General features: G+C 39.9%; 1 protein-coding gene across 2 annotated transcripts; it reads left to right on the plus strand.

The window, feature by feature from the left end:
• The first annotated feature begins 160 nt into the window (after positions 1 to 160).
• On the plus strand, positions 161 to 6,005 carry ak1 (adenylate kinase 1). 2 transcript variants are annotated; one of them, XM_003454966.4, is made up of 7 exons: positions 161 to 316; positions 3,539 to 3,573; positions 4,193 to 4,228; positions 4,336 to 4,499; positions 4,691 to 4,807; positions 4,892 to 5,083; positions 5,184 to 6,005. In XM_003454966.4, the coding sequence occupies exons 2-7, from the start codon at positions 3,567 to 3,569 to the stop codon at positions 5,247 to 5,249; spliced, it is 582 nt and encodes a 193-aa protein (XP_003455014.1). In that variant the 5' UTR covers positions 161 to 316; positions 3,539 to 3,566; the 3' UTR covers positions 5,250 to 6,005. The 2 variants fall into 2 exon arrangements, with proteins under 2 accessions (XP_003455014.1, XP_003455015.1); XM_003454967.5 differs by lacking the exons at positions 161 to 316; positions 3,539 to 3,573 and adding an exon at positions 3,970 to 4,091.
• Positions 6,006 to 12,807: the final 6,802 nt, after the last annotated feature.

Genomic DNA, 12,807 nt, shown 5'->3' on the forward strand with positions numbered 1-12,807 from the left:
CTCATCAGATATCCCCCAAAAACTTGCAAAGACACACTGACCACAAGATTTTAATTTGCTAAGAGGGTGTGCTGATGTGCAGCTGTCAGACCATGCCACTCCGCTTTCCCCACTTCCTCCTGTCCATCATCCCTTCTTTCCTCCCTCCTACCCAGAATGCAATGCAGACTTGAACAGGCTCAGCCGAGCTATAAAAAGGCATAGAAGCCGGGAGGGAGGGCTGGCGTGCAGCAGGAACTGTACAGTCACACGCACACGGGGATCCAGGGAGAGCAGCCCCTTGCGCTGACATCTAAAGCCACAACGCGAAAGAGAGGTCAGTACAGAGGACAAAGGCTCTATAGAGGAAGAACAGGCAGGAAACGCCTCTGAACAGGGCTGAGTTTGTCAGAGAGGGAGACAAATAGAGGAATATCGGAGAGACAAAGTGGGCAGGGCTGTTTGACGGGATGGAGAGTGGGAATGACAGAGGCAGAGGTTCTTATGGTAACTGTCATGGGACCGTTTAGTCACACTTTAAAATGGTTGACATTTCTTTTTTTCTTTATGTGCCAAAGGAGCCAATCATGGATTTCTTTGCAGTGTAAAGGCATGCAGGGCTCGTCTGTCATTCACAGTGTTGTTACTTAAGGCATTACATCATAATTATCCCAAAAACTATAATTAGCACTGATTGTATTTGCTTGTTTTGCTTTGACTTTTCCTTCCCTGGTTTCCTTCTACTTTAATACCGTGTCAACATTCTCCTGAACCTGCAGCCATTTAAAAGGGCATTTTCATGCAATCCCGCGTAGCCATTAAAGTCCGCTGCAAAGCTTTTAGAGCCCGCGAGGATCATTAGCAGCTGATGAGGCCTGAGTGCTATTGATTCCTGTCTTTACGTGCAGTTTGGAGCACAGACACATTAATAACACCCACAGCAAACAATTGAATGTCTTATGCTCCATCCTTTCACAAACAACACGGAATATCTCCCACCGCACTGACGTCAAAGGGTCCCCTGATTTCCCTTAAAGGGACAGCGCTCTCAATTAAAACCGCAGAGCACCCTGGTAACCAAACGATTTACAGGGAGAATGTACTGTTAGGTCATCGCTTTCTGTGTTTTGCTTTCAGGGGCGGTCAGTCAGAGCTTCATCTCCATGGGCTTTTTGGGAATGCTTGACAGATACCCTTTAACAGCTGCACATCGGCTCGAGTCTTTTTTTAGCAGGGCCGCATGTTTAAAAACGGTAATTAGACATGAGGGTGGTGCAGGCAAGATGGACTGTCCCATCTTCCTTAGGATGGATGTAATGGTGATTGTAGGATCTGTAAAGATAGAATTAAAAAATCCCAAACTGCATATATGAATAGACCATCACTGATATATCAGGTTCTCTAAATAATTTCAGCACTTGATTGGACTGAATTGAATTTTCATATTGCAAGATTATATAAGACTCTCCCGAGGAAATGTAATGAAACAACCATGCTGTGGGAAAACCACTGTATGTAGTTTCCCTTCCATAATTGCAGACAGTGTTAAATGCCATGCCCACACCTAGGAGTGGTGGAATCAGGAGTTAGAACACATATGACATGTCGGGACACAGAAGGTGGCACCATAATAGGCCACACCGAGACTCCCAAAACAGGCTCTGTGCTGACTCAGATGTCAGCCTCCGAGTGACATTTACCCAGACCACAGGGTTAATGGCTGCTGACATAAAACTGGACACCTGAGAAGCAACGGCAGGGAGCACTGAGGTGTAGTGCAAGTGAGAATCAGAGAACAAGCTGACAAACTTTTAATGCAAACCAAGAAGCACACATTAGGTTTAGGAATGTACATGTTTCCTTCAGATTAAGTATACTTTAATGTATATCTTACTTTTTCTGTCCGGCAGTTTAGCCATAAAATGACTCATGTCGCACTGTTCTGCAAGCGTATTTTGCAACCTGGCACTATGCAAACTGTACTAGTTGAATTGCAAGGGCTAGATAAAATGCAAACTGCTGCAATGTCACCAGGTCAGGTTTGTTTCAATGAATTTAATGCTACTCCTCGAGGTGTGGTTCTTTTAATGCAGTGCTAATAAAATCTTGCCACAGAAAAACAGTTCCTGGAGGTCTTTGAGGAGTATTTAACTCCTATTAAATATTAAAATCCTGAAATACTGTTTTTTAGTTGTTCATTCAAATACACGTTCCACGATTACACTCAAAATGTCCAACACTGTACCTATGAAGATATTTGTTAGCATATAATGTTTTTTTTCTGGTGTACAGTGTGTCCTTTCCTTTTTAGTGCCCATGCCAAGATACTTGGAGGCACCAAGTAACCTGAGAAGTACTCCCTTGCCTTTTGACACACATTTAATGTCACACACCAGCAGCTTCTTAGGTTACTTTAAGACTATAGCTAGCCAATTTGTTTCATGTGCGTAACATAGTAACAAGCACAATAGCCAAAAAGTGCTGTATGCATAACTCCAAAGGCGCACGAGTAGTGCAAAAGGGGACATTCTGACCTTGAACTCACCTCAGTGCACAGGAGCTGTGTGAGAGAAATCCATTTAATTTAGGAAACAAAACATGACAACTTTGACAGAGTGTGTGGGCATATTTTTGACTGGCACTGCTTTAAAGTATTTTGTTTTTCAACTGTATGTTCAGACGGACATGCAGCTACTTGAACATGTCTATTTATGCCAGCAACCCAGCCTTCTTCCTCATTCTTCAGACTTCTGTTTTTGAGTCAGCTAAAACGGACGTGTAAACAGGAAACAAACTGGCTATTGTCTTTTTTAGATATGCCCAGGTCTATTAATACAGCACTAAAATGTATTTTATTACGCCGAAGGTTTTGTTAATCAAAATATGCTCATAACAGCTTTTACACTATAGGAAAGAAAAGCAGGGTTGCCATTAACAGCATGCTGCGTGCTGTTGTGTCTGCTCAATCGTGCTCAGTACACTGTACTCTCAATGACACACCAGAAAACTGGCTTTTCCTACATTATACTATACAAAACACACACACAAACTAACTGTAGTGACTTTACCAGGAATAGTAATATTGCCACCTTTACTAAAACCAATTTCCCCCAAAACGTTGGAATATTGTGTAAAATATAAAATTGTTATAACATCTACTCCAAAATTTTCTCTGCTTTTATGCCCATTTCTTAAAGATTTCATACGAATTCTGTTAAACTTTTAATTATAAATACTGAAATCTCCAAATTATTTTCAATTTTATGTTGGGAATTAAAAAAAACTATTTTAAATAGAGCAATTTGATCTTCTGAGCACACAAAACTCTCCTGTATTGCTTAAAGAATATGTAGAGGTGAAAATGACCCTGTTATGGTGATTATAGCCTAAATCTGGCACAGTAATTAAGGTGATCGTGCATACATAAACCAAAGTTATTGATTTATACATTAAAGGGCTACCTATAAATCTATGCCTTGCTTGACCTTGCTTGACCTTGCTTGCTGTATGTATCTTCTGTGAATATATTTACTTTTCTGTGTCCTTTTCTCTCTTTTAGTTGACCGAAAACACTCAGACGTAACACAATGGCAGGTAATTAACACACCTGTTCAAGTATTATTATAAATGTCTCGTTACTGATGATTAATGAGGTGGAACGTGTTCATTTGTGTGTTTATTATTAATCTAATGGAGTAAAGGAAAGCAGACAGACTTTTGCGTTTCCATGGACTCTACTGCCCTCTTTTGGACAGTTTGGAGAACACAGTGAAGGTTTTAATATGTACATTTTAAAAATATTGCGCTCGGATTCTTTGTCGTGATACTGCATTTAATGAAAAACCCAGACACGATCGCAGAATATGATTAAGAACAAATGGAAATGGCCTTATTGGTTAGATTTGCAATTCAGACTTTGTTATAAGTGCCTGGGAACACTTGGCAACAAAACAAGGGGTGACAACAGTTGCCATGCCAACACTATTTAAGCAATAGCACTAACCTAGACATAAACAAGCTCAGTCTAAACAGCCTGTTGCAGCAGCTAAAAATGGACGCGTGTTCTTCTTCATCGTGTGCGCGTCTGTCCTGCACATTCGACTATCAAGACGGTTTGTTGCAAAAACATTTTCCTTGTGATTTGAACTTTTGCTGTCAAGAAAAACTTCCAGAATCATGCATGTATAATTTTGTCTGTGCCTGCTCATTTCAGACAAGCTCAAAGATGCCAAGATCATCTTTGTTGTGGGTAAGTATCCTGAGCCGCTCTTAGCACTTTAGCAGTAGCACATTTAACTTTTATTTGCCTTTATGCCACATGACTGTTTTTTTTGTTTTTAAATCTTCTTTTTAAAGGTGGGCCTGGCTCTGGAAAGGGCACCCAGTGTGAGAAGATAGTGGCAAAGTACGGCTACACTCACCTGTCATCTGGGGATCTGCTTCGTGCTGAGGTGGCTTCTGGCTCTGAGAGGGGCAAGCAGCTCCAGGCCATCATGCAGAAGGGAGAACTTGTACCTTTGGTAAGAGAGGGCACTATAACGGAATTAATTGCGAGTATGCATAATTTAAAAGAAAATAAAAGGTTTCATGTTTTTTTTGTCCAATACTAAATGAAAAGATAAAATACAAGCGTCAGCTCTTCTAATGCAGCTTTTTTGTCAGTGCCATATCATAGTGAAGATTGATCATAATCTTTTGGGGCTACCTGCAGGACACAGTCTTAGACATGATTAAGGAAGCCATGATTGCCAAGGCTGATGTCTCCAAGGGTTACCTTATTGATGGCTATCCCCGTGAGGTGAAGCAGGGGGAGGAGTTTGAGAAGAAGGTATGGGCTTAATTCATCTTTGCAGCAATGATTTAAAAAAAAGAAAGGAGGAAGCTTAAATGAACAAACTGTCTTTGATCCCAGATCGGCAAACCCTGCTTGCTGCTGTACGTCGACGCAAAAGCAGACACGATGGTCAAGAGGCTTTTGAAACGCGGTGAGACCAGCGGCCGCTCTGATGACAACGAGGAGACCATCAAGAAGCGCCTGGACCTGTATTACAAAGCAACCGAGCCAGTGATTGCCTTTTATGAGAGCCGTGGTATTGTCAGGAAGGTGTGTACGACTGCTGCGACAGCGGAAAAACAACATTTGAATCTCATGTGAAACGTCAACATATATTCTAACGCATCCATTGTCATCTTATTTTGCCTAGGTTGACTCAGAGCTGCCAGTGGATGATGTCTTCGTCCAAGTCTCCAAGGCGATTGATGTGCTGTAGTAAAGCAGCATAACTAGATGGGCCTGTGTCTGATTGTTATTTTGTTTTCAAATTTCTCAATGTGAGTTTCAAAAAAACAAACAAAAAAACAACAAAAAGAGCAAAAACGAAAGAGAAACAATACACTTTCAACTCATTTGGCCATGAAATCTCAAAGATGTCTTAACTTTATTCCTAATCCAGCAATAAGAACCTAAAGTTTTAAAGTTACACAGAAATGATTCTGTGTGAAGCAACTTTAAAAAATATCTCTATATGTACAACGTATAAGCCTTGTTTCCATTCTATACTTAACATTTACAGATATGGATGCAGGCCTGTCTACAACTCAGAGGAGCTGTATACAAGAAATGTTAACCACCTTCTAACCTTTAAGGCCTACACTTGGTCAAACACGCACTTTACACTCCCCCTTTTTCCCCTCTTAAGCGCTGCCGTATTAGAACCAAGAGTTAATGACTTCTTTATACATTGTGCCATTAAATAACTGCAGAGATCACCCACTGTGGACAAACTGGTGGAACTCCATTTTCATGTACGTTGATGGAGCTTTTAAATTACAGTTGCTGACCGCTTTTAACTTCACACGGTCATTTCTGTTAATCTATTTACAGTTACATTTAAAGCACAAAAATGTTCAATTTCTTTTCTATTTTTTCATTAAGATATACACATGTTACATGTATTTCTATAATGTGGTATATGTAAAAATGAAAGATTAAAATAGCCTATAATAAAAAACAATTTGATTTATTACTGGTGATCGTGTTACCATTGCCCTGCAGTCTGTAGTAATACTTAAAAAAACATACTGTGTTCTTTACAGTGCATAAAAAAATATACAAAGTCATATTGTGAGGAATCCACGACAACAACAAGCACACCTAAACAGGGGACTGTGACGAGGCTTACGAGTTCAAAAGGGGAAACAGTGGTATTGCTGAAGCTTGTAGACACAACAGGATGCAGAACGCTGCGAGCCAGTCCTCTCCCGTTATAAAGTTTTCCTTTAAGACCTTGGTGACCACCTGGTCTTCACTTGCCTCTTATCTTCCTCTCGCTCACACACACAAACACACATTTCCAGCTGGCCAAGCAAACACTGCGGCAGGTATCCGGACTACTCTCAGAGGAGAGCTCTGATCATGACCGTGCGCTGCAGGGACAAGGAAGAGGAAAACGACCTCTGAAAGGTGCACAGGATGTGTCCATCGGAAAGTCAATCAGGAGAAGGCGTCTGTAAGCGCTTTCATGAAGCCATTGAGGATGCGGCTTGAATGCTAGGAATGCTGGTCTTACTTAATAAAGGTAGAAAACAAAGGGAATGACCAGAGGTCGCAGTGGAATTTATCACGTACAGCAGAGAAAGAAAGACAGAGGCGCATGTCTCTGAATGGGGGAGAGAGGTGAGAGGGAGAGGGGGGTGACAGCAACCCTAAGTGTGTGCGTGTGTCTACTTACCTACAGCCCTGCAAATTTGGGCTCTCCACCCAAGCTAACCTATTGTGATTTACTAAAAAAATATACAATACAGAGCAAATGTTTTGAGTCCCCCTTTATTTCTTGCTCTGTTACTAGTTGCTTTTAGTTTATTTAAGTAGTCCAGGCGTCTTGAAGGGCATTCAAAGCTCTTCTTAGGATATTGGCTTGCTTTTGTTGATCCCACTCTGCTTTAATAATATTAAAGTCTGAGTTACTTCTGAGTGTTATGGATCATTGGTATGATGAAAATTGAAATTTTTGATAATCAGATGGTATTGCAGGGGGGATCAAAATCTGATGGCACTTTTATGCGTTCATATTTCCATCAATTTTAAAAAGATCAACTAAACTACTGGCTGGAATGCAACCACAAACCCACAATAAAGCCTCCACCATGTTTTGCAGAAGGTTGTTGATACTCACTGTATCTCCATCACTCCATCAGACCTGTTGCCACTGGTTTTCAGTCCACTTCTTGGCTAATCTGGCATACCTCAGCCTCTTATCCTTGTTTCTCTTCTGTCCAGTAAGACAATTTCTGATGAGGTTTTGGTGAACAGTAGATGGATCAGCTAAAGGCCCAGGCCCTTAAGTACATGACTTTTGGATGTCGATCATCAGTGTCCTTAACATTTTTAAGGACTACTGCACAGCATGCTGAGATATGCCAAATCTTAAGCTAATAGGATTTGGGGAATCATCTTGGTACACTTCAAGAATTATACATCTAGTTCTTTGAAAGCAAGAATGTAACAAAATAAAGATTGGCTCAAGACTTTTTTTACACAACACTGTGTGATGTTTTGTAAAAATTAATGTATAAAAGAAGAGACCTACTTCATTACATTTTTCATTTGATATTGTGGCAAATATTTTCAATAGGTGGCAGGCCTGCATTGCAGACAGGCCACATTTGCACCTAGACTCTTTTGCTATGGAAGAATTCTGATGAGTGTGCAGATTGTAGTTTGGCATTCTCTGCATATGATTCTTCAAAAACATTCATATATAAAAATTTCATCTCTTGCCCACTGATGCCTTCTTGTTCCAGTAGCCCACTTCTCATCAGGGTGTCCTGGTTACTCAACATCTGGACCTTGTTAATCCGGGCGACGTCCAAGCTGACATGACTTCATATTTATTTTGAAAAACCTCATGTCTGCGGCAGATTGGCTTAGCATGGGGAATCTAGCCTTAGAACCTTTCCTGGATACAGACACCCCGGGCGGGAAGCAAACTTGCAACTCCCACTCCAAAGGCGTATAGTCTTACCACTACGCTATCCAGCTGCTAAGATACAGCACAGGACCTTCAAGCCCCTAGACCTCTGGTAGAGGTACATATATATATACATATACATATATGTAGATGCTATATATATAGATGTCTTACTGGCTTTTGAAGTTATAACAACAATACATAACAGCTGCTCATAACAAGCTGGAAAATCTCTTGCCTCCTCAAACCACAGGCTTGGTGTCCATGACTTAGTTGGACCAAGAGACAGTTCTTCACTTTGCCTGAGTCCATCTTTAATGAGCTCGGGCTCAGTGGAAGTGGTGGCATTTCTGTATGTTGTTTATATGTTTTTTTTCATTGCATGAGCTGCGTGTGCAGAGGTACATAACCCGGTCTGCTTACTTCCATATATGTAATATTAACCGACTCCGTCCCTTCCTTACCTCTCATGCTGCTGCCATCCTTGTCCATAGTCTTATTACATCCCGTATTGATTACTGTAATTCCCTCCTATTTGGTCTCCCTAAAAGGTCCCTTCATAAACTCCAACTTCTTCAAAATTCTGCAGCTCGGATCATAACCCGTACTCCGTTAAGTACTCATATTACCCCAGTTCTTCAGCAGCTTCACTGGTTGCCCATAGAAGCCAGGATAAATTTTAAAATCTTACTTCTTACATATAAGTGTATCCATAAATCTGCTCCTTCATATTTGTGTGACCTGCTCCATATCACCACTGTTTCCCGCCCTCTCAGATCATCATCTGCTATTCATCTTACTGTTCCGTCCTCACACCTTATTACTATGGGAAACAGAGCTTTCAGTCGCTCTGCTCCCCGGCTCTGGAACTCTCTTCCCCCTGCACTAAGAAATATTGACTCCCTCTCCGTATTTAAGACACAGCTCAAAACACATCTGTTTAAACTGGCTTATTCGCTTTAATGCTGATTTTATCTGTTGTCACGCTCTGTTTTGTAATTTTAACTTATTTTATGTATTTTATGACTACTGTTCCTTTTATTAATTGTGTTTTTTGTAAGGTGACCTTGGGTTTCTGAAAGGCACCCTCAAATAAAATGTATTATTATTATTATTATTATTATTGATGATGTATGTCCACTGTCAGTGGTTTTTAGTGTTGTGATGTGCATTTTCTTTTTCTGGTGTTGCCCCTTGCAGTTAAAGGCTGCTTTACATTCTCTGGATTATTTAATGATATGTGTTATCTACAGTATGAAGATACATCACCTACTATGCAGTATGAATAGAACCCCCCCCCCCCAAATTCTTTGCAGTTTTATGTTGAAAAGCATCATTTTTAAATTATTTGCCCACATAGCCTGTCACTGAGTGGTAAACTCTTTCTGTAATTATGAGTGAAAGAAAAGTTTTCCAGTGTCTTGTAGCCCATATTACAGCTTTATCAAAGCAGCATAGGGAGTGTTGTTAACATAAAATTTAAAGTAACATATTAAAGATTATATATTTGTGAGTTTGATCAGTAGAGGTTTAATTGATTTTGTTTTATTTTGACTTCCTTCCTCCTTCTGTCCTCCTCGCTTCCTTTTTTTCCACCACCATGCGTCATTGCCTTCTTCTGTCCAGAGGATACACCAAATACCTTCTTTGTAGTTTTCCTTACTACTTCAGTCCTTCCTGAACTCAGCAACATTTTTCCTCCCTCGCCTTCCATTGCTTGGAAGTCTAATTCACTACTAAGTCAAAATGATTTGTACATCTTTACACTCTTTTTTTACTAATAGATTTTATGCAGTGTTCCAAGTCTAACACCTACCTAATGAACTACAAGCAGGGAAGTTCTGAAAACTCAACATGAGTGCTTATTTCTTCATAGCCTCAGTATTAGGACTTGAATTTTTTTTCAGCGCCCCCCTGTGGAGGTTTTTTAAACAGTGAATGACCTCACATGCACAAAAGGATTTGCTTTAAAACCTGGTTAAAAGGTAAATTTCAAATGTGCAAATGAAACAGTCCATGTGTAAGATTTCAGCAGAGGCAGATAAGTTGATCTGAAAAAAATGTGTGCATGATGTATAACTGCTTTCACTTATTTTCACAACAGAGTCTTACGTCAGCTAGAAATTCTAAGCAAAGGCTTGTTGGGCTTTGTTTATCCCAGACATCAGGTATCTCATGGGAGTCATTCCAGCTACCAGTAACTTATGTATACAGAGTTTTTCTTTTTTTTTTAAGGGGGGGGGGTCAACTTCCTGAGAAAATAACCTGCTTTCAGACTGTCACAGACTGTTACTCACGGCTTTAAGGCTAAAAATAACCAGGGCCGCTCATTTAACTCAAAGATAAATGCACTCTAACAAAAGCCTTGGATTACTTTTAAAGGTGAGATATGATTTTGCAAGTGGGACTTTTCTATAATGAGGGTCTTGCCAATTAAACACCATAGGGGATTGTGGGTGTAGGTTCAATTGCTTTGTAAAACGGACAGACTTCTGTTCATCTGGTATCAGCCTGTGAAATTACCAGTGGAAGGCCATGTGTCAGATCCCCCCTCGGAGTACGATAAGGAAATAAGTAAGCTGGCTCATAGTCCCCATTCTCCTTCTACTTTGCTGTGGACTGCATAGCACGGGCTGGCTGGCACCACCACAGAGACCAAGTGGCACCGTGCGGGAACCAACGTCAACTTGTGATGAAAGACGACGGCCGATTGTTTCCTGTTATTGAAAAAGGACGCATGGGTGGGGGTGGAGAGTTGGGGGCTGGCTCCAATAAAAAAGGAATGCCATTGAAGCAGAGGGCTACTGTCCTTTAGCTTCAGAGGGAATTAAATACCTGAAGCAAATGCAAAGTGTGATATACACCTCAGTACGAGAGCAATGCAGTTGTTTGAGCATCAAACACATGTAGCATGCAATTGTCTCTGTTTAGTGTCACATCCTATGTGCACTTCTTTGTTCATGCTGCCTGAAGGAATGAGGTCATTTTACAGAGTCCATACACAGAATACTAACCAGACTTAGAGACATGCGCTGCCTTCATTAAACATGTCCACTAAACTGTGTAAGTTCAGGGTGATTTAGGCAGTTAAATATTTCTTTTACATTCCTATATTGCACATGTAAATCATTAGAGAGACAGAAAATGAAAGAAAGCCACAAAACTGCAGAGTTGCTGTTTGTGCAAGTTTGTTTGCTACAGGACTTTTGTGATTACTGCGAACGCTTTTGTTGCATTGTTGATTTGATACGACGATGACTCCTCCGAGTCTGTTCAGTGCAAAAAGGATGTTGTGTCTACTCTTTAGAGCTCTCACTCTTTCTTTGTGAGGCTGATGTAGTCAAACATAAACACAGTTCAAAGAAAAATCGAACTTTGTTTTCCCAGTTTTGGTTTTTAAAGTAAGCAGCTTGTAAAAATGTCACACTATTTTTTTTTTTAAATAAAAAACAATGACATGGCGTTCTTACAAATAATTACAAATAACAAAATATTTTTGAAATGTTAAATAAGTAATTAATTAATGTATGTACAATTAAAAAAAATGCCAAAATGTTTAAATGTTTCCTTGAGTTTTTGAGCCGTATGTTTTAGTCTCAATTCTGCATTGCTCAGTCTTCATATTTGCAGGTTATGAATGTAAGAATAACTTTAATGATGTCTCATATCCACTTTGCTGGCATTGAAAAGCCAGCCATGAAAAAAAAATTGCATATTAGTTAAAGTAAAATGTGACAAAATGTGGTGTGGGAACAAATTTAGTGAATAAATCATGATTTAAATGAGACTAGAAAAATTTGCATTTCCTGCGAAAAATGCTGTGTGGATGCTGTAACGCTGAAGCTGTCTGCTGAAAATAACTGAAAAACATGAAAAAGTGCAAAAATTGTATGGCATTGAGGAAACTGAAAATGCTGCTGAAAATAGGTGTAGAAGCAGAAATTTTTGCTGAAAAGTGGTGAAAAGCGAAAAATTCTACTGACAGGGGATAAAGAAGCTGAGACATGTACTGAAAAGAGGTGAAAAGAAATGCTGACATGACGAGGATTCCAACCCGGCCCTCCTGGTCTCAAACTAATTCTCACAACAACACAGACTGAGAAAATGACAAGTCTCCTAAATGAGCAGAAGCTGCTGACCTTTGTGCAGAGAAGTGAAAAAGATGAAAAATTTGCAGAAAATAGGTGAATCAGCAGAATTTCTTCTGAAATGAGCAGAAGCTGCTGCGAATTGTGCTTATAAGAGGTGAAAAGGCTGAAAATTCTGGAGAAAAGAGGTGAATCAGCAGAATTTCTGCTGAAAAGAGTTTCTGCTGAAAACAGCTGAAAAAGCTGGGATTTGTGCTGAAAAGGGGTGAAAAAGCTGAAAATTGTGTTGAAAAGAGGTAAAACAAAGTTTAACTGTGAACTGAAAAAATTGTTGCCATAAGCATAAGCTGCTGAGAATTGTGCTGATAAGAGGTGAAAAGGCTGAAAATTCTGCAGAAAAGAGGTGAATCAGCAGAATTTCTGCTGAAAAGTGGTAAAGAAGCAGAATGTTGCACTGAAAAGAGGTGAATCAGCAGAATTTCCATTGTAAAGAGTTTTTTTCTGAAAACAGCAGAAAAAACTGAAAATTTTGCTGAAAAGGGGTGAAAAAGCTGAAATTTGTGTTAAAAAGAGTTAAAAAAGTTTAACTGTTAACTGAAAGAAATGTTGCCATAAGCGGGATTTGAACCCGGGCCTCCCAGTCTGAGAACGGCTGCTCATCTCACTGAGCTAAAACACAGCTCATCCCAGCAAGCAAAATCAGTCACGCCATGGATAAAGTGGAAGAAATGGGCAAAAAATATTGCATAAAAAATTCAATATCTCAAAAA

Source organism: Oreochromis niloticus, linkage group LG7 (genome assembly GCF_001858045.2).
Source record: "Oreochromis niloticus isolate F11D_XX linkage group LG7, O_niloticus_UMD_NMBU, whole genome shotgun sequence".
NCBI lineage: Eukaryota > Metazoa > Chordata > Actinopteri > Cichliformes > Cichlidae > Oreochromis > Oreochromis niloticus.